Source organism: Sebastes fasciatus, chromosome 1, assembly GCF_043250625.1.
Source record: "Sebastes fasciatus isolate fSebFas1 chromosome 1, fSebFas1.pri, whole genome shotgun sequence".
NCBI lineage: Eukaryota > Metazoa > Chordata > Actinopteri > Perciformes > Sebastidae > Sebastes > Sebastes fasciatus.
In genome coordinates this window covers 34,272,324-34,297,775 of record NC_133795.1, presented here as the reverse complement: position 1 = coordinate 34,297,775, position 25,452 = coordinate 34,272,324, and the positions used below count along the sequence as shown (strand labels likewise).

The 25,452-nt window shown below is 39.6% G+C and overlaps 1 protein-coding gene across 1 annotated transcript in view; it reads right to left on the bottom strand.

Moving 5' to 3' along the window:
• The window catches only part of uba7 (ubiquitin-like modifier activating enzyme 7), a 42,751-nt gene extending 22,649 nt beyond the window's left edge, over positions 1 to 20,102 (bottom strand). Inside the window, exons 1-21 of the mRNA XM_074645250.1 lie at positions 19,911 to 20,102; positions 19,654 to 19,822; positions 18,684 to 18,818; positions 17,417 to 17,523; positions 17,237 to 17,327; positions 16,815 to 16,947; positions 16,574 to 16,671; positions 15,239 to 15,388; positions 14,907 to 15,071; positions 14,648 to 14,752; positions 14,461 to 14,541; positions 13,832 to 13,987; positions 13,039 to 13,204; positions 12,718 to 12,914; positions 12,242 to 12,306; positions 9,778 to 9,988; positions 6,615 to 6,689; positions 5,144 to 5,345; positions 4,961 to 5,052; positions 2,527 to 2,619; positions 11 to 202 (exon numbers count right to left, since the gene is read on the bottom strand). Coding sequence (XP_074501351.1) covers positions 11 to 202; positions 2,527 to 2,619; positions 4,961 to 5,052; positions 5,144 to 5,345; positions 6,615 to 6,689; positions 9,778 to 9,988; positions 12,242 to 12,306; positions 12,718 to 12,914; positions 13,039 to 13,204; positions 13,832 to 13,987; positions 14,461 to 14,541; positions 14,648 to 14,752; positions 14,907 to 15,071; positions 15,239 to 15,388; positions 16,574 to 16,671; positions 16,815 to 16,947; positions 17,237 to 17,327; positions 17,417 to 17,523; positions 18,684 to 18,818; positions 19,654 to 19,822; positions 19,911 to 19,957 — 2,730 coding nt within the window. The 5' untranslated portion in view covers positions 19,958 to 20,102. The remainder of the gene's footprint in view (positions 1 to 10; positions 203 to 2,526; positions 2,620 to 4,960; positions 5,053 to 5,143; positions 5,346 to 6,614; positions 6,690 to 9,777; positions 9,989 to 12,241; positions 12,307 to 12,717; positions 12,915 to 13,038; positions 13,205 to 13,831; positions 13,988 to 14,460; positions 14,542 to 14,647; positions 14,753 to 14,906; positions 15,072 to 15,238; positions 15,389 to 16,573; positions 16,672 to 16,814; positions 16,948 to 17,236; positions 17,328 to 17,416; positions 17,524 to 18,683; positions 18,819 to 19,653; positions 19,823 to 19,910) is intronic.
• Between the last annotated feature and the right edge of the window lie 5,350 nt (positions 20,103 to 25,452).

Below are 25,452 nucleotides of genomic sequence, written 5' to 3'. Positions count from 1 at the left end.
CGTTACTCACCTCGAAGTTCCGGGCCCGGTTCGGCTGGGACAACACAATGTGCGGGGCAGCCAGGTACATATAACCGGTGCGGTAAGAGCTGATCTTCTGGTGACCTTGTACCAGTTTATACAGCTCCAGGCACATCAGGCCTGCCACTGCGGCGGTGGTGGTAGCTATGGCTGGGATGATCCTTCCAGCAATGCGCTTACTCTGTGGAGGAGACAGAAAGGAAAGCTCACTTTTAAAATGTATTAGAATCAAGCAGAATGATATGCGTATAACTGCGTTGTTGTTTTTTTACAAAATTCCAGTGGTGAAAAATAAAGTATATTTACTAATGTTCTTTATTTAAGTACCATTTTGAGTTGCTTGCAGTATGTCCATTTTGTGCTACTTTATTATTCAGCTCCACTACATTCAGTGGTGGAAGAAGTATTCAGATTATATACTTAGCAGCCATGCAGCAATGTAAAAATACTACATTACAAGTAAAAGACCTGCATTCAAAATTTTACTTAACTAAAAGTATTTAAGTGTTATCAGCAAAATGTATTTTAAGTATCAAAAGTAAAGTACTCATTATGCAGCAGGATTGTCCCTATCACAGTTATATTATTATATATTATATTATATATTCATTTTTAGTAATGCCTACATGTAAAGAAGCAGTTTAAGCTGGTCTTGTGGAGCTAATTTTAACTACTTTATGAGCTGGACAGTCTAACCTGTATTCATGCATCATATTTAAAGGAACAATATACAGGACTGACAGATAGCGTTTAAAATGGTAACAGCAGTCCAAATTCAAAACGTTGGAGCCGTCACCCGTCCGCTCCTCCGGTGTGAATGTTAGCAGTGCACGTTTTAGAAATTTGTGGGTTACCTTCATGACTGTGTGAGCCTCTGGCCAGCAGTAGTCGGCTCAAATACTCTTTGTCTTAATAACCCAGCTGCACACGGACCACAGAGAGATGAGCCAAGGCTTTTCATGTCAGGTAGAATCTAACGTTAACGTTATCTCTGTTGATCCAGTTTGTCTGCTTGCTTCCACGGCTGCAGAAGGCTGTTTGCGTGACAATTTGTTTCATATGTGGCAACAGGGTGTTGAAATGGTCAGTGGACGGGATCACACAGATCCAAAACAAAAACAGGTGTTACGGACCGGAATGGGAATTCAAAGGAGAACATACTGGCTGTAAAGTCGTTGTCAGAGAAGCCAGTATTTACATTAAGTATGTTTCCTTAATCTCTGATGACATATCATGGTCATTTTATGATTTATTACAGTAAATATATTACATATCGGTCCTTTAAAATGAAAGTGAACAGTATTTTTACAATATCTCATTCTGAAATTTAGTGGAATAGCAGCAAAAATGAAATTACTGAAGTAAAGTGCAATTCCCTCAAAACTGTACTAAAGTACAGTACTTAAGTAAATGTACGTAGCTACTTTGCATCACTGATTACATTTCAGAGACAAACATTGTCCTTTTTACTCCACTGCTTTTGTTTCACAGCTTTAGATACTTTGAATTTAAATGTTTTACATACAAAACAAATGATCATCTTATAAAATATAATGCATTGTTATAGATTAAGCTGCTAAACGAAGTAGTAAAAATTTGCTTTACTTTGACTAGTAGCAACGTAACTGCTGCGTACACATAATAATGCATCAGTAATCAATGCATCTAGTAATATAATATAACACTGACAGGAGACATTCTGCAACATTTTGAATGTTGGACTTTTACTTGTAGTGGAGTATTTTACCTGGAGGCATTGGTATTTTTACTTAAATATCTGAATACTTCTTCTACCACTGCAAATCGTAAAACCAAATTTTTTTTAAATAAATATTGGCCTTATTTTTGCTTCACATGTGAAGTTTTGTTGGATGTAATGCATAACAGCACAGCGCAGCACATTTCACCGTATTACACGTTCATTTGATTATTTCATATATTATTTTTCATACATTATCCACGTGTATTCAGTATATATCAATACAGGAACAATATCCTTATTATCATTCTAATAGTGACACTGACATAAAGCCTTGACCATATGTAGATTTTGCAGTGCAGATATACACTGAACAGGGTTAAATAGTGAGTAAGTTATTCCCAAACGAGATGCAACATGTGGAAATCTCTGTATGATTACACAAAGGTAACCCTCTATTGTCTCCCCTCACTCAGTAGCACCCATCCCCCCGTCCTCCATCTGTCTTGGCTGTGTGCGTCTGCAGCAGCGGCTGGTACAAGGCCTGGCTCAGGTGTCACCTCCCAGGCGACAGGTAAAGTGCTGTGATTAGTTCTGCTCCAGGAACAATAGGTGAGGAGGCTGTTTCTGTGGCTTTAGGGCAGGTGTGTGCAGCACCGACTAAAAACATGACCCCGAGGGAGGGGGAGCGGCCTTTTTCTTGCTTTTTCTAATCTACACCGCCTCTCACTTCAGCTTCACCCCTCTGATTCACGTCTATATTTTTTTACCCTTTGATTAGATGATGCACATAGTGAAATGTTTACCTGGAGCCGATCGGCTGCAGGGATGTCATAGTTCTCCGCCCTCAGGTTGGAAGCAGCAACAATGTAGTCAATGTGGAAGTTACTGTCGTTATCCTGTGCCAGGTGAGACGTTAAACATACAGCATATCAGTCATTCATATAACACTCCAAAGCTTGATGTACAAGAACAAAATATATGTATCCATGTCTATGCCAAGTGACATCCCCAGTGATGTGATGCTCAGTTTGGCTGCCTTGAGCTTTAAAGGCTTTGTTGTTGTTGTCACTTAGATCACTCTAATACATGACTTGGTCACCCCATCAGAACGCAGTGGAAATCAGATTTCTGTTGTGATCGACATGGCCAGTGAAGTCATGCCTCTTCTTCTGCGGCTCTACAAAGGCTAGGAAGATAACTGTCACTCAGGGATGGCTTTAGGGGTTGTGAGGACGCTCCTAGCTGGCAACCCGATGCATCTGAAACCCTCCTACACACATTCCATCTATCTGACCTGGGCACGTAGGGATAAACATGAAGACAAGGGGGAGTGAGGTAGTTTGGGGATCTCATTCTTATTCGTGATGACATTCGATATGTACCCGACTTACCTCATACACCTTCATCAATGCTTCTCCTGAGTCACTGAATGATTTACTAGAACCTCATTCAGGCTGCCTCAGACTCATTTTCTATATAGCCTCTCTAAATTCCTCCAACGCTCACCTCTGCAGCTACAGCAACTGCACCCTGTCTGGCCTGCTAATGGCTCTTTGTTGAGGTGCGGGGCCTAAAGTAAAAGTTTTGTCGCGGTGACAAACCTTTCACCTCCCACACTCCCAACCTCCATGAAGATAAAGAGATAGAAGCTTGTATAGAGGTGGGAATTTTAATTAATCCACTCCTTTTAAAAGGTTGCCCTGGAAACCCAGGAACTCACCGGAGGGGCAAAAGGTCAACAGGTAAACAGGATAGGTTGGATGCAGAGGACACGTTTCTCCCCACAGGGATTAATTAACTATAACATAAAATCATATTTGGGGAGAGACATCCACAATTACTCAAGATGTTGCTGCATTTATTTAACCCTCATCCTACCAACTGGGGTCCACGCAGACCCCAGAGGTATAATCTTTGTCATATCTCACAGGTGCTTTATTCTTTCATTGCAATTTTTCTTAACTTTGTCAGCCAATTTCTTCCTTATGACTTCATATTATAGTTTTTAATTAGTGCCTTTTGAAAAGGACAACTAAAAAGCGCCCAACTGCATTTGAAATAGAAAAAATAGAACAGATAGATAAAATGTTTACCTAATGGGTCCTAATTTAATGTATCACTATCAGGGGGCTAGGGGCACTCTGTCAGTCATTCTGAAGGAGAAAGACACAGATGCAGCAGACACAGATTACTTCATGCGCTCTGTCTATTTTTGTTTTACACAATATGCCAATTAACTGTAATTTTCCTAAAATAATAATAATAATCTTTTTTTTTTTCTACAGATGACATTAATCACTGATGATTGTGTCTTATAGTAGCTTATTCCTAGTTGGTAGTGCTTGTGTGTTAAATAGGTTGGCAGGATGAGGGTTAATGTCACCACTGATGATATTTTTGACACAGGTTCATTATGTTTCTGGTTTATTTAGCTAAGAAATGGATTTTTTTTAATCATAGTCCAACCCACGCATCCCCTTTGTTGAGAAGAAAATGGCACAAATGCTGGCCTTACGACACCGGAGAAACTGACTGGATGACTTGAAGTCGTTAATCTGGATTTGGGGTCGATTGAAACAACTGGTAAGGACAAACCTTTGGGAATATGTTGGGAAGATATACGTCTAGTCTGTGCTCCCAGATAACTTCCTAGAAAAGATGGACCTTTACACTTGGCTGCCACAGACACTTCAAGATGTCAACCGAGCGCTAAACCTGATTTAATGTCCAGACAGTGAGTGATTATGTGTTGAGAGGCGGTGTGAAAGAGTGTGAGGAGAGACTGTGACAGTGATCAAGAGGGAAATCTACCTTCAGTGTGCCACTTCAAAGACGCGGTCGACACGGTTGCGGACAGTATGTCTCTGTCCTGAGTTGTTGAATGTAATGCATTTCACCAAAAGTGTTGTAATGCAGCTCTCACATAGGCCCATATAGAAATAAATCTGTTCCACGTGAGCTGGCTGAATGAAGTGTTGTTGTTTTTTCTAGGATGTAAACTTCTGAAGTATATATATCAGCCCCAAGGAGTTACAGTATAACAGTGAACACAAGAGCACAAGCAAGCTCTGTTTCATGAATGTGTGGAGGAATAGCACCGATTCGGGTCACTGAGGACCCAAAGAAGAGGAAAAAAAGACATATTCTGAAAGCAGCCATAGATTGGACGCTCAGCCGCCAGTCTGTCTGTGGCTCTGCAGAGCGTGCAGCAGAGGTGTCAATGCACTCTTAACCTACCTTCTCAAAGTCGGTGGGGTACATCTTCATGGCTGAGCTTTTCAGAGACGGCGAGGCCAGCTTCTCTTTCAACTCCTCAAGCCGGGCTTTCTCTGGTGCAAAGACACAGAGAGAGTAAAGAAAATAAATCCTGGAGGAAAGTGAGGTAATAACATAAAATATCAGCGAGTTAAAATAATTCACCAGCGTCATCACTGTCCACTTCTCTCTCTGTCTCCATCTCCTCGTCAGTGACATGAATCTTCACGGAGGACTTGGGAGTGAAAGGTGGTACGTTGACTTGCTGTAAGATGTTTTTGATAGAAGCGCAGTCTCTTGTCCCGACGATCCCGTAGATCTGCCCGTACAGATTAGCTGCTGCCACCACATAATCCATATGGGTAGTCTAAAACACAGAATCAAAACATAAACTGTGAAACTATTGTTATGTTTTAACAGAAAACACAATGTCCTGTATAGCTTTGTCTTTTTATAGCAAAGACTGAAACAATACTCAACATGTAAAATAAAATTCATCACTGAGTCCTTACATCAGACCTGTCAGCAGGGTGAAATTGTAAAAGGTACGTTGTGTAAAAGGTATATTAAGGTAGTGCATTAAGGCCAAATGACTTCCCTGAACAGAACAGGTAGCTGTAACAATAGGTCAACAGGTCAAACAATAGGAAAGAGAAAGTGTCTTTCTCTCTCAACACACATATACGTATGTTCATTGTATCTTGCAGAAGTCACCGCTGCTTACGGCATGGCAGTAATTTACATTTTACAGTTATTTTACTTCTCTTCAGTCGAGTACGACGCAGTATTTAATTCACTGATGAGTAGATTTGCAAGTAGTGATGCTGGATATTGAAACTCACACTGCATGAATAAAACCAGATAAGAATTATAGAATAGAAGTGCACAGATAATAGATAGTACATCCAGAGAAAAACAAATAGATTTCAAACAAAGATTCTGCAATTAATACCAATACCACACAGATGCAATAGCGAAGTCACACACTCTTCGCTTGACCTTTCTAGATACGTGAAAATTGACACTGACCCTGGCATTTGCAATTGTAGCATTGTCTGTCACAGGTGAGAGATTAGAAAAGATAAGCAGACAACATTTCACACAGGTGGAAGAGCAAAAAGAAATTGTAAAGGAAATAAAAGTCAGATGGCAGGAGATGGAAAAACAAACGCTGACAGTGCAGAGACGGTGGAAAAGGTGAAGTCAAATGATGGAAGGAGAGAGGGAAGCAAATCTTCTTTGAGAGACGACGGGACATTGATAATTGTCAATTTCTCACTGCTATTAGTGCTTGATTACAACCTTCCAATTTGTAGTATTATAAACTTAGTATCAGCTTATTACTTCTTTTGTTACTTAATATGAGAGTGGCTATCAAGGATGTGAACGTGTGTGACGAGCAGATTACTATCTGCCTTTCATTGTCCCTGTGCAGGTTAAGAGGCATTCACGGCTCAGATAAGACTCCAGTAAAGGGTCAGAGTGGGGAAGAGACACTATCTGACCAGATAAAGAAGGAATGTGAGCGGTCATCACTAAATACTGTGGCCTTTTTCAGCCATTCCTGTGTACTGTTTTAGGGTGCATGCATATCAGGATTACTACTGCAAGAGGAATTGGACCAGACACTACTCACATTGTTGGGGTCAAAGGTCAGTGGGTGAGGGCATCTCTTGGATCCAGACCAGAAGGGCAGACCAGAAGTAGTCATCTGAAGAGAAGCAGAAGGAAATCCCTTTATCACAGCGATCGACAGCTGGAAATATCTTCATAATACAAAGATGACAGCCACAAAAATATCTTTGTTCCTCATTAAAAAAGGGATGTGCAATATTAATACACTAAATGTAAAATACATTTATCTGTGCAATATCGTTGATGCAATATACACCTCAAGTGCAATTACCTCTGTTTACATTACATCTATTTTTACATTTTATACTTCTAGTGTAACACTTCTGTTTATATTTATTTATTACATCTACTTTACCTGTTTTATTTGCTTTATAACTGTGTGTGTGTTTTACCTGTTATATGTTTTATCTGCCTCGTTTAGTCTTGTCAAGTATTTGTTTTAAACCACTGACCAGAAGTGGCAACTGTGAATCTCGTTGTATTTAACACAATGACAATAAAACGTTCTATTCTATTCTATTCTATTCTACAATATACAGTATCAGTGTAATACTTATTCCTGTAGTTTTCTGACCCAGCAGGAGGCCTACAACCTCCCAATAGAACAGCCAGGCTAATATTGTTATCAGTGGTGTGTTGACAACACAATTTGTATGTCTGATAAAGGAACAAAGGGCCTGAGGGCTTTGATGTTTCCAAATGGTCCATATGCCGGGAAAGAGAGAGTCTCTGGTGTCTACTGGTGGTGGTGGTGCAGCTTTCACTGCAGGGGTGCTTTCTAAGGCAGTCAAAAGGCATCAACAGCATTCTCCTTTTCACAATCAGGATTCAGACGGCTTAAGTGCATCAACAATGCTTAAAAAGGCTGATACCACTTAGTTTAAGAATGTATATGGTGTTCTTAAATAATTTACTGTATTCTATAAAATGCTAAAAAGAATACTGAAACCTTTACCATCATGTCATGTCTTAAAGGGATAGTTTGGGTGTTTTGAAGTGGGGTTGTATTAGGTGCTTATCTATAGTCAGTGCATTACCTGCAGTGGATGACGGTCAGCGCGCACCCAGTTTGGAGAAGCAGACAGGAGTTACTGCACGGAAGCAAAGCAATGTACTGCTTCGGACGGGGCCGGCAGCAAAACTGATTTTAGCCACCCAAAAGAAAGTCTCACCTAAAAAAATCAATATCAGTTTAAGTGTACGCTGTTTTTAGAATATTTTCACCACTTTATCTTGCCATCAGACAGCCCTTTCTGATGGGGAACTGAAGACGTATCCATCAACGCTCTCGCCAAAGCCACCAGACTCCATTGAAAAAAAAAAGGAAATTTACCTCGCAGGTCGGTTAGTTTGTTTGTACTATTGTGTGACTTTGATGAATCCGAACTAACTAAAGTCACACAATAACACAAACAAAATAACCGATCGAGGCAGCGGTAGACCAGCAGCTCCCGCGTTCTGCAAGGTAAAATCACTGGGTTTTTTTTCAATGGCGTCTGGTTGCTTTGGCGAGAGCATAGATAACAGTTTCAGTTCCCTGTCGGAAACATAGACTGTATTGCTGTCTCACGGCAAGATAAACCAGCAAAAATGATTCTAAATAGGGAGTACACTTAAACTGATATAGAGTTTTTTAGGTGAGCCTTTCTTTTAGGTGGCCAAAATACGTTTTGCTGTCGGCCCCGTCCACAGCACTACATTGCTTTGCTTCCATGCGGTAAATACTGTCTGGGGGCATGCTGACCGCCATCTACTGTAAATAATACACTGACTATGGATAAGTACCTCATACAACCCTACTTCAAAACACCCAAAGTATTCCTTTAAAATGAATTAATATTATTCTAATAAATATATCAAATGTACTTCTTTTGACTAACATTATAAAAAAATTGGTATTACATTTACAATTTTATAGAACAGAAAAAAGCAAAAACTAACTTGAATGACTTCAATGATAAAAACATTACTTTCAATTAACTGACTGCCCATCAGCTAGTCTCATCCCTCTTCAATGGTCTTTAACTGCATTCATTTCTGCTTACTGTAAAGAATGGGCTTGCATTAACAATATGAGATCTTTAACCCCTGATGTCATTTTAACTACATCCATATCTTATACTGGCCAGTCTCTCATGCTATTTTTAGACTTGAGCCTCGTATGGAAACTCTGACCAGTGTAGGATAAAGATGTTTAACCATACATGCAGGGCCAACGCTCACCTCTATGAGAAGGCTCACACACAACAAAGTAGCTGTTATATTGAATGTGCGGCCATTTGTCATGCTTTTGTACCAGTTTTTGTCAAGTTGGTTTGTGACCGTTAACTGACATTCGCTGCTTTATCATAGTTCCTCAGAAAGTCTGTGATCGAAAGTGACTTCCCAAGCAGACAATGAAACCATAACTCTTGTAAAGGTTACTACAACAAAAAGAGTTATGGTAAAAAAAGAGAAGCAAATAATTCTAATCATAACTGCCAAAGAGTTTCTGTGGTTTCTGTGGTGTGTTTGTGATTATAAGGTTAGACTAAATGTTAGGATGTATTGGTTTAAATGCCATGTAACACATGAGAAATGACTCATTTTATCAGCTTAAGGCATAATAATACCAAAAGTTGTGTTTTTCTCAGGGGAAATACAGGGAATTTAGTGCCCTACTATAAATATTTAAGCAGACACGAATGGAAGAAAATTCCTGGTCAGAGGAATTTCTATAACCCTGCAGGGACATCTAATGAGGGTTGAAACGGCCAGTTGCTGGACTGGGACTGGGGTTAGTGAGGGTCTGTTTGGGTTGATACTGATCCGTGCCCCCCCAGGTGTGACAGCAACATGTGACATCACTCTGTCTGCATGCTTGACCAGATTACAAACCCTCAGAGCCGCTCAGAGATATTTATCAGTGATGACTTTCATGGTTCGGGTTACAAACAAGGTTAATAGTGGTATCTGAGCCCGGGGAAATATGCTGCATTACTCCATGAAGTGAAATGTGAAAAACTGATTGGCATTCCTTTTGTGCTAATGCCACATTGCACTGTTTAATTGATTGGTATGCAAGGACCTTACAAACACAACAGTGCCCCTCTGTGTCCATAAACATAAATCACAGTTTTGACACTTGGCTTAAGGGAGTTATGTTTCCTCTGGTGTGATTTTACCTCTCCAGCAGGGAAACAGTGCAGAAGCTGGTGGATGTCGTTGTTATAGAGAGTCTCCCACTTGCAACGTGCCCATCTCACACAGTCTTCCCAGCTCGTTGGACGTTGTCCTCCAGCGTTTATGTCCTCCAGGCTGCTCCACACACCCCCAAGAGTCTCCAGAGCCTCAGCATCTCCAAGGCCAAGAGTCCGCTCTGCAAACCCATCATCTCTGCAGGAAACAGTGCAGCAATTCCTTTAAAGTGGGGGCAGTTTATTTTTGGCGTCATTGGGCAAAAATCCCGTAATAACCTTTCAGCATATTGTAATTCAAGTGGTCTGACAGATAACTAGACTTCTGCACCTCCTCAAGGCTCTGTTTTCAGGCTTTAGAAAATGTAGCCTTTGACAGGACATTTTGACCAATCACAGGTCATTTCAGAGAGAGAGAGTGTTCCTATTGGCTGTTCTAGAAATACAGATGCACGTACACGTCCCTTCAGACGGTGAAGACTGAAAGCAGAAAATCCTGCAGGAACAGTTGCTGTTCCAGGATTGGCTACACTACAAAGCAACCCAAAAAAATCAAGACGGACTTATCAAAAAGGGTTTCTCACGGCTCAACTATTTGCAACATTTTCTCTCCATATCTATAAAAGCCTAGCCTTATGTGTTATGGTTTGCAGAAGGCTAAACGCTTCGCTGATATTGTAGCTTGCTAGAGTCTCACGGTACGTCATCTCAAAGGGCTTTACGGGCCCACACGTTTGCAACGAAAACAGGACGGCAGTTCTCATAGAGTTGCCACTATATAACAGCATCGGGATCACAATCATGATCGGGATGATGTTTGAATGAATGACTAGTACTCGTACAGGTGACTGTATGAAACATGTCATATGCTGGACTGATGGAAGAAAGGGGAGAGAGGAGAGCTGCAGGATGTGGGCTGTGATTTCAAATTCTGGCGTTTTTTTTTTTGCCTACCCTGGGGTACCACTTGAATTACAATATGCTCAAAGGTTATTATAGAATTTTTGCCCAATAACACCGAAAATATAAAGCCACTCCAGCTGTAATGACAGATATACAGTATACAGAAGGTAACAATTTGGAAAACGACAAGAGAGTATCATCTAAATATCTGGTTGTATAATACATTCTCAGGGTTTAACCTCCAGAATAAAATCATCAACCTCTATTTTAATGGCAGGACTTGTTTTTTTGCAGCAGTGGCACTGCATGAAGAACGTTTAACCGGGAAAGCGAAAAACGTCCTCATGGAAAAATATTTGGTTCTAGGAAGCACAGAGGAGAATGACTAAACAGATCTTTGTAAATTAGGGTGTAGTCTTGTCAGTGACTCAGGGGGGATCTCTTTGACGCTTGGCTGTGTAACTAATAGGAAGGAAGTGCCAAGTAAGCTTGTAGTGTGCTCCAACACTGTACACAGCATTGCATTGTGAAAACGAAAGGGATCTGCCTCCTCAGTGTGCAGTTACACCTAAACAAGTCCAAACAGGAACATTTAGAGTCATAGTTCTGCACAGAGCTGCACGGGTGGGAGGATAACACAACAAAATGTGACTGTTCCTTTCCATAACCTCATTAACCAGGACTTCAAATTTACTGGAATACGACATGTAGCTGACCTGTCTCATGAAAAATGTCCAGAGAGGTTTTCCATGACTGCACTAGAAAGAGGCTTCTGAAGAAACACATAATACATGTTCTTATTTCTACACATCAGTGAAATGTGAGAAACTTTAATGGCTGTGTGGACCAGCGAGCACCATTTCTGCTCTAGTCACGATTTCTGCGAATCTGTTTAAAGACACAAGAAAGTGCTTTACAATGAGGGGGGGATTACATCAAATCTCACCAAAACAAACATCTCAGACAGAGACATCTCAAAACATGTCTGGATTAGGGGGGCTCCGAGGCTCAAAGCTCAGACAAAGTTTCGGCCTCGAGGCTCAAAACTGTCACTGACATGTTGTTACATTATAATTAGGTCAATGCTTTTTATTTTCAGTCACTGACAAAGCCCTTCGGCATAATATAGTACTTTCATCTGCATTAATCTAATCTCTTTTTCCATTCAGTAGATGTTTCTAGTTGCGAGACTTTATCTATTATTTGGAGAAAATAGCATTAGAGCTGCTGTGAAAGATGCATTGCATAGTACAGACTTGGCAAGACAGACTGTTTAAGTAATTTTTTACTAGGGGTTTACTGCTGAAAGCCAACCACATGTTTTCCTGTTTATAAAACAAAATAATGAGCTTGAAGCACTTCATTAGCTTGTGTAGGTTTGCTGGAATGCTTTGTAGGAGAACAGAAAAGCATTGTAAAATGAGTGAGTGGTGGTCATTAAACGCCAGCAGACTGGCAGCAGATTGGTGAATATAATTTCTCACGTTTGTCGGAGGCAACACTTGTTGTGGAAAAAGGTAAATCACACGAGGATGGCATCATATCTTACCCCAGGAAGAGATTCACATTTTCAGGTGTTTGTTTGAACAGTCCTTCAAACTGGTCTCTGGCCCACTAAAAGAAACGGAATACCAAATTAAGTCTACAGAAAACCCCAAAAATACATGATAAGATAAAAAATCCTGTACACTATAATAACACCTAATACAAGAGTCCTTAAATAAATTAGTCATTTTTAATTGTTGTGAACATTTCGGTGTCAGAGAGGTGTGGATTCAAATTTGAATCTGTCTGGCGGTGGGACTACCACTTTGGTCCATACTGAAATATCTCAACAACTATCAAATGGCTTGCCATGAAATTTGGTACATACATACGTAGTGACCAGATCATGAATCCTACTGAGTTTGGGGATCCCCTGACTTTTCCTCTAGCACCACAACCACCACCAGGTTGCCATTTTTGTTTTTTAGTGAAATGTCTCAACAACTAGTGGTTTGACTTAATTAGAGGTTAACCTCATACCTGCAGGGTGTGCTCAATGCGGTGAGGGAAGTTCTTGATCGTGCACAGTGGGATGGCATCATTAGAACTTGATCCGCCTGGGCCATAAGACTCTGTCAGGTGCGGCACCACCGCCAGAGTATGACCCTGACATCCTAAAGTTCCTCCCTCCAGCAGTGGTTTCTGGTGTTGAACGCAGCGTTCATCGAGATAGACCCCTGGGCAGCAAAAACGGGGATTAAAAATGTTCTTTTACAAGCACTTGTAGTCAAATATGAACTGTAGGCCTAAATAATCCGGTATACTAATATGATAATGGTAACGAAGAGTAAGTGCCCTCACTGGCTTCCACATTATCAAGGGCTGCAGCCACTCCATCGAGACCCATGAAGAAGTTGTAGTCATACACTCCTTCACTGTCACGGTCCAGACGATGCTGGTGAGCTGTGATTTTCATCCGTGGGTTCATCTCTCGCACCGCTTTGGCTGCAACGTCTGATTTTGGTTTCTGTTTGTGGACAAGTGAGTAAATGGGCGTTGTGTCTGGGAAATAATGTATGTGAGCAATGTAGGTAAAGTCAGACAGTGGTAATGACAGATGGAGGGAGGATAGAATAAAATGTTAATCCAGATTTGTTATTGGATTTTGTGTGAAAGTATTCCAACAAATCAGCCAAATCCAACACCTAAAGAAGACATCTTTGGTAATATACACACATTTACTCTACTGTCGAGACTCTTCTATTATATAACAGTAGATTCAGATTATATAATATAAATCATATTTTTCTCTCAGAGCAGTTGAGGATTTTTTGTCAACAAACCCACTAACTGCACTCAACTATGTGTTGCGTAAATTGTTTAGACACCGGTAGTTGTTTACTCAGACATGAGCGATCAACTATCTGATATATTCCTAAAGTAAACTGCAAAACAAAACTGCCACAAATGATGGAACATGGATGTGTAATCTGACACAAGCGATCTCAGACTGCCACAATACCTTCACCCCTCCACCTGTCCCATTAGTTAAGCCCTCTGACCCTTCCACTTAGCCAGGTCAAACAAGAACCAGTGAGCTGTCATGACGGGGGAGATTCGTCATTACAGATTGTGACGTTGTGCGTTTTCTCACCCCAATATCCTGAGACCTGAACAGGAACTGCCGGTTCAAGTTGGATCTTTCTATGAAGTCCATGTCTGTCACGGTGATCTGCCCTTCTTCTCCGGCTCCGAGCCCAATTAGGGCAAAGTTTTTAAGAAGCTCACATCCGATGGCACCGGCTCCAACCTTGAAAAATGACAGGAGAGATCGTGTCAGACTATATGTGCATTAGTTTGTGCAATACGAGTGAATGTAATCAAATTAAAGTTACAGATTAAAAAAAAAGATCATCTGTCTTTTACAACGTAGCAGAAAAGTATTCGTCTATTGCTGCACATTACTTGTTTCACTTCCTGATACTTTGCGTGCATTTTTTACGGTGTTAAAAGAAACACATGCATGCACTCACTCTCTCAAAAGCACACACGTACAGCCAGTAAACAACAGTAAAGATAACAACTTTAAAGGAAACAGAGAAAGGGTTTGGCACTGTTGAACGGCCCCTGCACACCAAGAGGTCAGCACTGGCAGGAAATGCCACCTTTATCCCAGCCGTTTCCTGCATGTGCCATCATTAACACCAGACAAGGAAAACACAGATGGAGCTCCTGCATTACTGGGCAGAGCGTGCCCCCTGCTGGATAAAAACCTGCCCTCACCAGGAAATATTTCTGCCTTTCAAGCTTCTCCTGGAACGCCGGCCCAAACACGGCAATCTGTCCATCGTACCTTGTGCCTTTCTGTCAGAGAGGAAAACAAAAAATGTTGAATTTACATCCAAAGTGGGATTGAATGTTTCTGATTGGTATACGTGACTTGTTTAAATCGGGGAATCTCTTAACATACTGCTGGAAGGGAGCACTCTGCCAGTTGGTCCTCCTCTTCAGGGAGGCACTCTAGTGCATCAAAATATAGCCACTGCTGAAGAGGCGTAAATTTCCCACTACATGCCTGCAGGAACATTATAGAGTGCACAGAGCAAAACACAGTCAGCTATATACACCACCACCACCACCACGCAGTACGTGCTAAGTTATATGTAATTCATATACACAATGTAACAATAGCGGTGTTATACTCCATTAACATCGCCCTTTGACCTCACTTTAATAACTTCTTGAGCTGCAACGCCTCCGATGAAAGCATTGATAGGAGCCAAGTCGCCCTGGGCTGTGTAGGACAGGTTTCTCACAACAGCTTCATCCAGGTGTTCCAGCTGTGCGACTGCATTCAGCTCCCCCACCATGGCAAGCAGGGTATCTGCATCTGACTGTAGCATGGGATTAATCATGTCAAGAAGTGAGTGGAAACAATCCTGTAAACTGCTTTAATGATCATACTGCAACACCATATACCTGATTATTTTTTACTCATCATATAACTTGTTTTGTAAAATTGATTGAATACTGGCTGTTATATCCCGTAACGTTCACCGACCTGAGAGTGAGGACGAGGGAGACGCTGCTCTTTCTTCACAAAGCCGTGGAGGGCTTGGAAAGCCAAGTGCAGGGTCTTGTGCTTCTCCATTTTTCCATAATCATTCATTTTCAGCAGCTCCTGGTCCAACAGAGCCTCCCTCAGTGGTTTCTGCAATTTGAGACCCACAATAGACCCGTTTTTGTCTTTTTTAGAGGGGTACAGGGGGTCTTTGGGGGGAGATAGCAGGTCAACAACATATGTCACATAGAAGTGGTGTACATCATCTGAAAGCTGAGAACCTGAGGATTAATTTGAGATGCAGCTCAGCACTGTGTGTCAAATTGTTCTAGTCCTAAATCAGAAATAAACATTAATTAATTAATAAATTGAAATAAATTGTGAGTGTATAAAGGCTTAGAACAAAATGATAGAAGTATATGATGGCCATTCCCATGATCACTTATGTCTCAAAATCCCTCCAGAATACCACATTAAGACACCAAGACCTTGAGGAACAGCAGAGAAAAAGCCATGCTCTGATTTGGTTTCAAAAACGTTTGACAATTGGACATTGTTTTGCATTTTTCAGCGTTTGGATGGCGAGCACTTCTGTTCTAGAAATTGCTCAGAAACCCCCTTATTGTCAATCTACCTAGGAAAGCCATCCATCCTCTGAATGCTCTAGGTCTCTAGTTTGTGGTTGTAAAGTTTCATGAGGCTGTGATTATCCTAGAGGTCACCACAGGTCATTTCATACATTGAGGTCAAGTTTCAAAATGGTCTCACTACAATGAAATAGCTACTGTGGAGACTAACTTCATCACACATGAATACAGTTGGGCTCATTGGATCCACAAGAGTCTCAGCTTTACAGTGAAACCCAATTTATATAATTCAAGACTGTTTAGGGACCCCAGTATGCAGAAATATTAAAATACACTATTTTTAGAATAGGCAAAAATAACACATTTATACTGCATTCAAAAAACTGCATGTGATTATCATAAAGTAGGCATGTATGTTAAGGGGAGACTCGTGGGTACCCATAGAACCCATTTTCCGTTCAGATATCTTGAGGTCAAAGGTCAAGGGACCCCTTAGAAAATGCCAAAGGCAGTTTTTCATCGCCAAATTTTAGCCTAAGTTTGAAGCGTTACTGAGCCTCCTTCCTGACAAGCTAGTATGAAATGGTTGGATGGATTCCTTAGGTTTTCTGGTTTCATATGATATCTGTAAATGCACTCTCACACTGAACCTGCTAAAGGCGCTGAAAGAGAGTAAAGTCGGTTCAGGGGGAGTACACTTTTACAAAAGCAAAAATGAAGAAAGTTAAAACAAAATCTGAATACTTACAAACTTTAGCATGCAGGGCTGTTTAACCTCGGTCACTACTCCACCCCGTTCATACATAGAAAAGGCTGAAGTGTCACCAAAGCTGAAGGCGTACTGGCCTGTTGATAGAGGTGACAAATAACATACTGATAGTGAGAGAAAGATGAATTCTCATCACAACTATTACAGTCTACTGGGACGAGTGCCATGTGGCTGGAGTGAGGCTCATCACTGCGCTGTGTGTTGCAAGTGTAACACTAACCAATGACTTTGATCTCCACAGGGCCGACGCTGTTGAGCTCCGTCATGCCTTGGACGTCAGAGAAGAAAACTTTGAATCCATCTGAAAATCCATGCTGCCGGTCAGGTGTGCAGAACACCACTCCAGGATTCTCCTAAAATAAAGTCAAGTTGACAACCTTCGAGTTTGAAAGAAAAATGTTGGTAATAATGTTCACTTACACTTTTGAAAAACCTGTAAAAGACATTTAGTCTGTATGTTCTTCCTGTGCATATTTAAATTTCCTTTCACAGTCCAAAGACATGATGCAGGTCAGGTGAACTGCTAACTCTAAAATGCATGCAGCAGGTGTAAATGTTACCCAACACAACTCTTAGCCGGATAAACAGGATTTTAAATGGATGGCTGGATGTGTTAGAGATGCTTTTAATAGGCCAGCTCACCTTAGAGACACTTTGTATCATCGCTGATTCCGGCTTCTCTCCATCCTGGTCCAAGACCTCAAACTCCTCCCCAAAGTCACAGAACAACTGGCTGCAAGTGAACCACCATGTTTTCACGTCTTTCTACATTATTAAGTAGATTCAATAAATTTTTTTGGACAGCTTGTCGTGTCCACTTACCCACAGAGTCCTCTGGTGTCTGCTACAATGAACTTGATCCCATGTGAATGGCAGAGCTCATCAAAACGCAACTGATCATCCAGAGAGGAATCAGTGAGGACCACCACCTGAGAGATCCAATCACAAAAGTGTTTTTTTATTGTTGTTACTGTTGTTTTTCTGTGCTCACCTTAAATCAGATTTTACAAGCAGGATTTGGGGAGGACATCACAACTAGACGTCAATCGTGGTCCAATGTACAAACTATAGTAAAGTAGGAGACATCTTGTGTCCAGTAGTTAGACTTTTGAAATTAAAAACTATTTGCGTAGCCATAGATTTGGGATTGTTCAATGACGGAGAATGTGATTTTAAAAATTTTAAACTTGGTAATCAAACCTTTTTGTGGAGAAAAGGCCTTTATGCACTTTGGGTAGGTAACATTAGAGAAACCAGCAAGAGTAAACTACATTTTGAAGATTATCTAACCGAAAAACCCAACCCGGTGTTGCCAACATTAACTCTTCTATTTTTACTAATTTATCAGTTCCTTACTGTCACCACTAGAGGGCAGCAATCACTCGTGATTTTAAATATACAGATCAACATCTCCTTGCATCAACATAGAGGTAGACTCAGGAACTGATAATGCTTAAAATCACACACATTATTCAGGTTAAACAACTAAAAATGTCCTATTGCTAACTTGACCTGTGTATTTAAAATCACAAGTTGTAATGTCCTCCAGTGGTCACAGGTAGGAACTGCATCATAGAATGTATCAAGCTAGCGCCATTGCAGACTTTAATAGGAATAATATAGTTATCAATACTGATTATATTCTTTAGAGGTATCCATAAGACATTTATATGTTCATACTAGTATCTGTATTTCTAATGTATACTTTGTTATAAAACAATGTAAAGCCCTGCATCATGACAAATTTGATATTGCAGTTCTTCTAAGTGACCACTAGAGGGCAGTGAACACAGGTCAAATACACAGGTCATCACTTTGCTTTGTGCAACCAGCGAGCATTTTGTTTTAGCTTTTATCTTAGATTTAACAGCAGTGATTTATTGCTAATCTTCTTGTCATAACAATATGGGAAATAAAGACGAAACACTGACGGATGTTGTGCTTCTTTTCATGATTATTACAGTCCTGTGACAGCCACAGATGTTGTGACAGCATTTGATTCATTGATTGCTGTCGGGATGTAAAGAAAATTTCAACAAATTTAACAAACATGTTCATAAAATACATTACCCCCCCTTACTTTACGTACCTGAAATTGCAATAGCAGGTCCTCATCCAGTGGTCCGGTGTGTGCCGACACACGCACATGTGGGTTTAAGACAGACAGCTGCTGTAGGGAACATGTGGCTCGGTTCTGACCAAGATGGGACTCCTTCAGGAAAAACTGGTGGGAAAAAGAAATTACAGGTTGACAAAACATTCTCAAGGTCCACCTGACTGTATGACACAGTCTGAGTTTGCTCAGATGCCATTTATCAGCTTTCTATGATTCTGAGCACATCTTGAATGTTTGGTCAACAGCTGCTTCCGAGGTCAAAAATGACCCATCAAACTGAAAATTACAAGTTGTTTGATGGGATCTTTTAAATTAAATTATTGTCAAAGCCTCAGCAGCTACTTATAACCCTTTAATGGTGACATTTACTGCATAGGCATGGTAGGAGAGTAAATGTACTTAATAATGAAAGTAAACTGGCTACAAAAAGCTATTTACAATACCAGCATACTCATACCATCAGCATGATTCACATGTAAAACCAAAACCAAAACCAAAGTTATTACCTTTTATGATGGGTGATATGTTGCATTTAGACAATTATTGTATTACTTATGTAGCTGAAGTAAGATTCAAAAGTTACACATGATGACCCTTTTAATTAACCTATGTAATAATGTGTTAGTATATTGCCATAATATCATTCCACATCTGACAACAGTTAGTATAAACAAAATATGCTATTTATAATACAAATATCACTTTAACAAGATAATTACACTTGGCAGGTTTGGCATGTTGTTGCTGCTCAAACAGGAAGTTGTTCACTTAAATTGCAGTCTATGAGTTCTGACACATATTTATCTCTTAATTATTTATTTATAGTATTTTAACAGATCAATACCACAGGGTTAGTAGGCCTATAGCATACTCCATTCATACCCACTTTAAATGTATTTGATTTGATTTTAATAAATAAACAGCAGAGGGTTAGTGGGCCTACCTGGGAGGACAGGTCGGTCCACGTAGTGAGGCCTTGATCCTGGATGGTGACAGACTTCACTCCAGACAGGATCACATTTTTGGCTATTTCCACCCCCAGACCTCGCATGCCTGCTATGAGGACGTTGGCTGTGGACATCCGGTGCATCGCCTCGTGACCCAGAACATACCTGTGCAGGTAGAAGAACAAGTGGGTCTCTGGTCCAGCAGTCTATAACCGACAGTCACTGATTGATTGGTGTGTGTCTGTATACTCACAGCTGTCTGGAGTAGAATCCTTCATCGATTTCACCGATTCCTGCCATGTTGCAGTGTCCAGTATGAGAGGATCAGTCTCTGCAGTGAGGAAGTGATCAGGGATCAGCTGGAATAAAACAACAACCGCACTGGTCAAAGAACAGAATGAAAACAGGTGGGACAGATGATGAGATGACAGTTTATAGGAAATTATTTCACTTTCGTTTCAGCAGATTCTTTCGGTTTATTATTGTGCCAAGAAATATGTTCTGACCTGAGGCCACTAGAGGGCGACTCAGGACTGTTTATAGAGTTATAACCACCAGATGCTCCTGTGAAAATATGAGGCTATTATTATTAAAATCATTATAGTTTATGGAAGGTAGAACTGGACAATTTGAGAGTGAAACTTTAAGTGTAAGTTTCATAATAAAATAATAAAAAATAATAATAATTTTTTTTTTCAATAATAAGTAAATTTTAAGTTAATAAAAGTATATTTATTTGCTCATTGTGGAAACTTTTTGTAGGTCTAAATGAAAAAGTTGTTATTTTTTCTATATCTTCTCTATATTATCTGTTGGTGTCTCTATTCAGTCTGTTGACAAGTACAAATACTTGAGAATTTGGATGGAAGTGCAATGCCATATTGACCAACTTGCAAAGAAACTAAAATTCACACTTGGTTTTCTGTACAGGCTCAAGTCTGGTTTTTCCATGGCCTCAAGAAAACGCTTAGATGCGGCCTGTTCCTGACTGAGATCCATTATGGTGATTTACAGGTTTGTCTCACCGTCCACCTTGTCCAAACATGACTCCCTGTATCACTCAGCCCTGAGGTATGTCACTAATTCTAGCTTCAGGACCCGTCATTGTACCTCAAACAGTATGGTAGGATGGTCATCCCTCACTCTGCGGAGGTTACAACACTGGTACATTTACGTCTATAAGACCATCTCTGGCAAATTTCCTACTTACTTAAGCTGGAAGTTTGTATTTCTCCATAACATAATAACATAATATAATGTTAGATCACATAAATATCAGAATACAGAATAGAGTGTCTTCTATCAGTACAGAAGCTGGCAAAACAAGCCTGATCCACTACAGTCCTGGTCCTGAAACCATCTGCAGGCCAAGCTTCACTTCAGACCTTATCTCTTTAAATGATTTTCAACATAGAATAAAAGAAGTGGTCACTGCTAACTGCAGTTGCTTCAATTAAATAACAAACACATGACCGACATGCTGCCCTGTTAATGCACTGTATGATGATGTAATGTATTTTGTCGTACCTATTGTTGCTGTCGTGTTCAATGTTGTTGTCTTGTTATGTGTTGGATGCTATTTGACCCTGTCTTGGCGAGGTCTGACATGTAAAAGAGGTTTTAATCTCAATGTGACTTCCTAGTTAAATAAAGGTTATACTGTATATTATATATTTTCAGGTAACACCTGAGCTGTCAAAGCCCAAACTTTGAAAACCACTCAGTATTGATCTTGTATAGTAACTTGTATTCTGTTTATTGCCACATCATTTGAATGTTTAACCTTTACTATGCAGAATGATGTAGTTTGACATTATGAGCCTGTTTTCACATTCATCTGCTGAGGGGGGAAATCTTCTGAGTTTAAGACACATACGTACGAGCAGGATTTGAGACATCACACCAAGCCAATGATTGTCCAATATGCAATTTACACAATACTGTCATACTACACAGAGAGGGGGCCTTTTCAGTCAAGTAGGGGACATTTTGTCTCCAGGAGTTAAACTTTTAATATGAACAATATTCTGTATTTCTTTAATGAGTAGACGTAATTGTAGGAAATTAAATTAACTGAACATTTTTGTGGGAAAAAACATGTCAGATACTGCTTATTACTCAAAGAGAGGTCATTTTTAAAAACATGTCTTAGGGGGGGATCTTTCACATTTCCATGGTGACAATAACAATGACACACCCAATATTGCTTAATGTGTTTGTCATTCATTTGAACAATGTTAGTCTGGTGAGGAGTCACACAAAAAAAAACTCCAGAAGAAAGTTGTGCATGCAGTTAGGAGTGTCGAGAAGTGACTCATCGTTGCGTACTGTGGAGAACCACTCTATGCTCATTGTGGTGGGTAAATGAGGAACAAACAACTTTAAGATCCATAAAGGAACCTGCAATCAGATTCAATGATGACTGAAATTAATGTAAACTCGGAAAAAAAAGTTTGGAAATTTGTGTTAGGTGGATTATGTCTCTGTTGTTACAATGCCAATGGTCATTGTATTTTACATGGTTGGAAAGCCTGTTTATTTACCTTCACAATGATGTCCAACTTGTAAGGATCATGCATTTGTGGGATGAGCAGCACAGCTGATTATGTGGGTAGTGCCCATGAAAAATTTGCCAAAATGCTCTGCCAATTCTGCCAACACCGTCAGGAGCCATCCCACAGCAACGTGTGACCAGGTTGGTGACCAGCATGAGGAGGAGGTGCCAGGCTGTTGTGGCTGCGTATGGATCTTCCACCGCTACAGAGGCTCCTGACGGTGTATTAAATGAATAAAGTGTAAACTAGCCAATATGTCTTGTTTGTTCCTTGTTACTGATAGAGAGTTCAATCATCCAATCCACCAAACAACTCTAAACAAGAGTCAACACCAACAGGAGAATACACTGTTTTCCATTGGCAGAGCATTTTGGCAAATTTTTCTTGGGCGCTACCCACATAATCAGCTGTGCTGCTCATCCCACAAATGGATGATCCTTACAAGTGGGACATCATTGTGAAGGTAAATAAACAGGCTTTCCAACCATGTAAAATACAATGCCAATTAGCATTGTAACAACAGAGAAATAATCCACCAAACACAAGTTTCCAAACATTTTTCCCCCCAGTTTATTACATCACAAAACAGACAATCTCAAAACAAGCTGTTACTGTGCAAAACTTGAGGGAAATAACTATTTTATAGCAGTTTATTAAAAAACTAAAAACTAAAAAAACTCTCCTGGGAATTTAAACTCAGACATTTAATATATCTCTGGAGATACTCCTGCTTAACAACAACACCAAATATTCCTTGTATGGAGCAAATCTAAATCTAAGCTGCATGGCCCTGTGCAACCTCATGCATGTTTGTTTAACCCCCTGTGTTTTATGAGTCAGATGCAAACTCAAGGACTGGATGCGATGTCCTTAACTGTTGACAGTTTTGTTTGATTAGTGCTCGGATATCTGTCCTTGTCGAGCTCAAATCAAAACAACTTTCTCTGTTTCATGCAGCTTTTTGCTCCTGCAGTGCCGAACAGATCAGAGTTGTGTCTATGATGCTGGATCTTTGTGGGTTTGGAGCAACACAGAGAGTGTGTGATTACTGAACTTTGGATTCAGTGGTAGATGTTTAACTTCTGGATCTATAAATGCTCCATTATGTCAATGACAACATTTCTATTTGGACATTTTATAATGATGAATAGCCTCAATTCATATTGCCAATATGAGTAATTTAATATTACCTTTAGGCTATGTAAACATATATCTGTTAAAGGTCACATTGCTGACATTGTATGAGGAGGTCTGGCTGCACAGGGAAGACATTCCTCTCATAACTTCCTGCTACATCTGCAGAGTAGCTTCATTCCATCATGTGAAAACAATGCATTTCTGGCAAAACTCCTGCAGGCGTAGCCTCGAACACACTGTTGTCACGTGTTGAGGACGGTTTTCCTGTAAATGTGACATTGTGACGCCAGAGAGGAGAGCAGCTCCAGTTAGAGAGATAGTTTATAGTTTATGATGTGACTCCTGGGAAGGAAACCATGAGGATATTTTTGAAGTGGGCAGATTTCGCAACTATTTCATACTTCCTCGTTGCGGGCGCAGCTTGATAGGAACAGCACCCACTTCAGAGTCAAGTACGTCAGAATGACGACAGCACTTCCGGTCTTCAACTTTCAAAATAAATCTGAAATCTTTTACTCCAGAGCAGGGGTCAGCAACCTGTGGCTCTGAAGCGCCTCTCCAGTTATTTGTAAAAATGAATAACTGTTTTTAGTTTACATTTTCATTTTTATTTATCATTGTTGTAGGTCTATGGTACGACGGTACGACGGAGTATTAGGACCACATTGAGGGAAAAAAAATAATCTGAGATTTCGAGAATAAAGTCATAATATTACGAGAATAAGTCATAGGTTTACGAGAAAAATAGTCGTAGTATTATGAAAATAAAGTCATAGGTTTACGGGAAAAAAGTCGTAATATCAGAATAAAGTCATAATATTATAAAGTAGTAATTTTACGTGTTAATTTATTTTTTTCTCGTTAAGTTATGACTTTATTCTCGTTATAGTATGACTTTTTTCTAATAATATTGCGACTTTATTCTGGAAATCTTTGATTTTTTTTTTCTCTCAATGTGGCCCTAATACGCCGTAGTACATTTGCTCTTTGGCCTTCACTGCATTAGACTTATATACAATATACTTAGACTATAAACTGTGTTACCTTCATCACAATGATCAAATGTTTTGCGGCTCCAGACACATTTTTTTTTTCCTAAAATGGCTCTTTTGATAGTAAAGGTTGCTGACCCCTGCTCCAGAACATGTTTCCTGATTGGGACTAATACATGTCGATTAACTTGTTGAATATGAATGAGGTGGAACTACAATTCGTGTTGCAAAAGGGTAAAAAAAAACTATTCAGTTTATATAATGTTAGGTCATGCAGTGACAGAGCATGGGGACAATCTGAATTAATAGGCCACTTATATTTAAACCATAAACTCACAGTTCTGCTCAAATTCAAGGATGTTTAAATTCAGTTGTTACATTTTTCTACATACTTGATCTTAAATGTCATTCTGTGTGAACTATATTATGATCTGTGTGCTTAATTGTTATAGCATAAATATGTTCTTAATATACCCTTGTACAAAGTATTTCCTTTTATTATTTATTATTTAATGGAGCTTCCCAGCAAAAAGTATTTAATACGATTGTACTTGTATAACCGGCGTGACAATAAACATCTTGAATCTTGAATCTTAAATAATTATTAGACTTCAGTTGTAATGAATATAATTTAGAAAGCTTTTGAATACCATTTCCATAATTTCTCCTCTCAAATGTCATGTTTAACACTTATGCAGTCAAGGCTCATTTTCATGGTTCTTACAAATAATGCATCTAGCATTGGAGTCATTAGGAAATTAAATAGAGTCAAAGGCACAAAAGTGATATCTATATAATATTATAAACAGGCAGGATAAGCAATATCGAAATACAGAAAAGTAAGAAAAAATTATAGGGATATACATAATATATATATATATATATACACATATACAGTATACACACACACACACACACACACATCCATCCTTAACTCTACACATCCATGATTTTTTTTTGTATCTATTATTTAAAATATGCAAATTCTTTGTTTCTTCCCTCTTTAGACTACAGCAACGTGAATTCAGAGATCAATAAAGTTTTATCTCATTATTGAATAACAATCTAATCAGTAATAAATCATAAATCTAATAAACAATAGTCATATTAG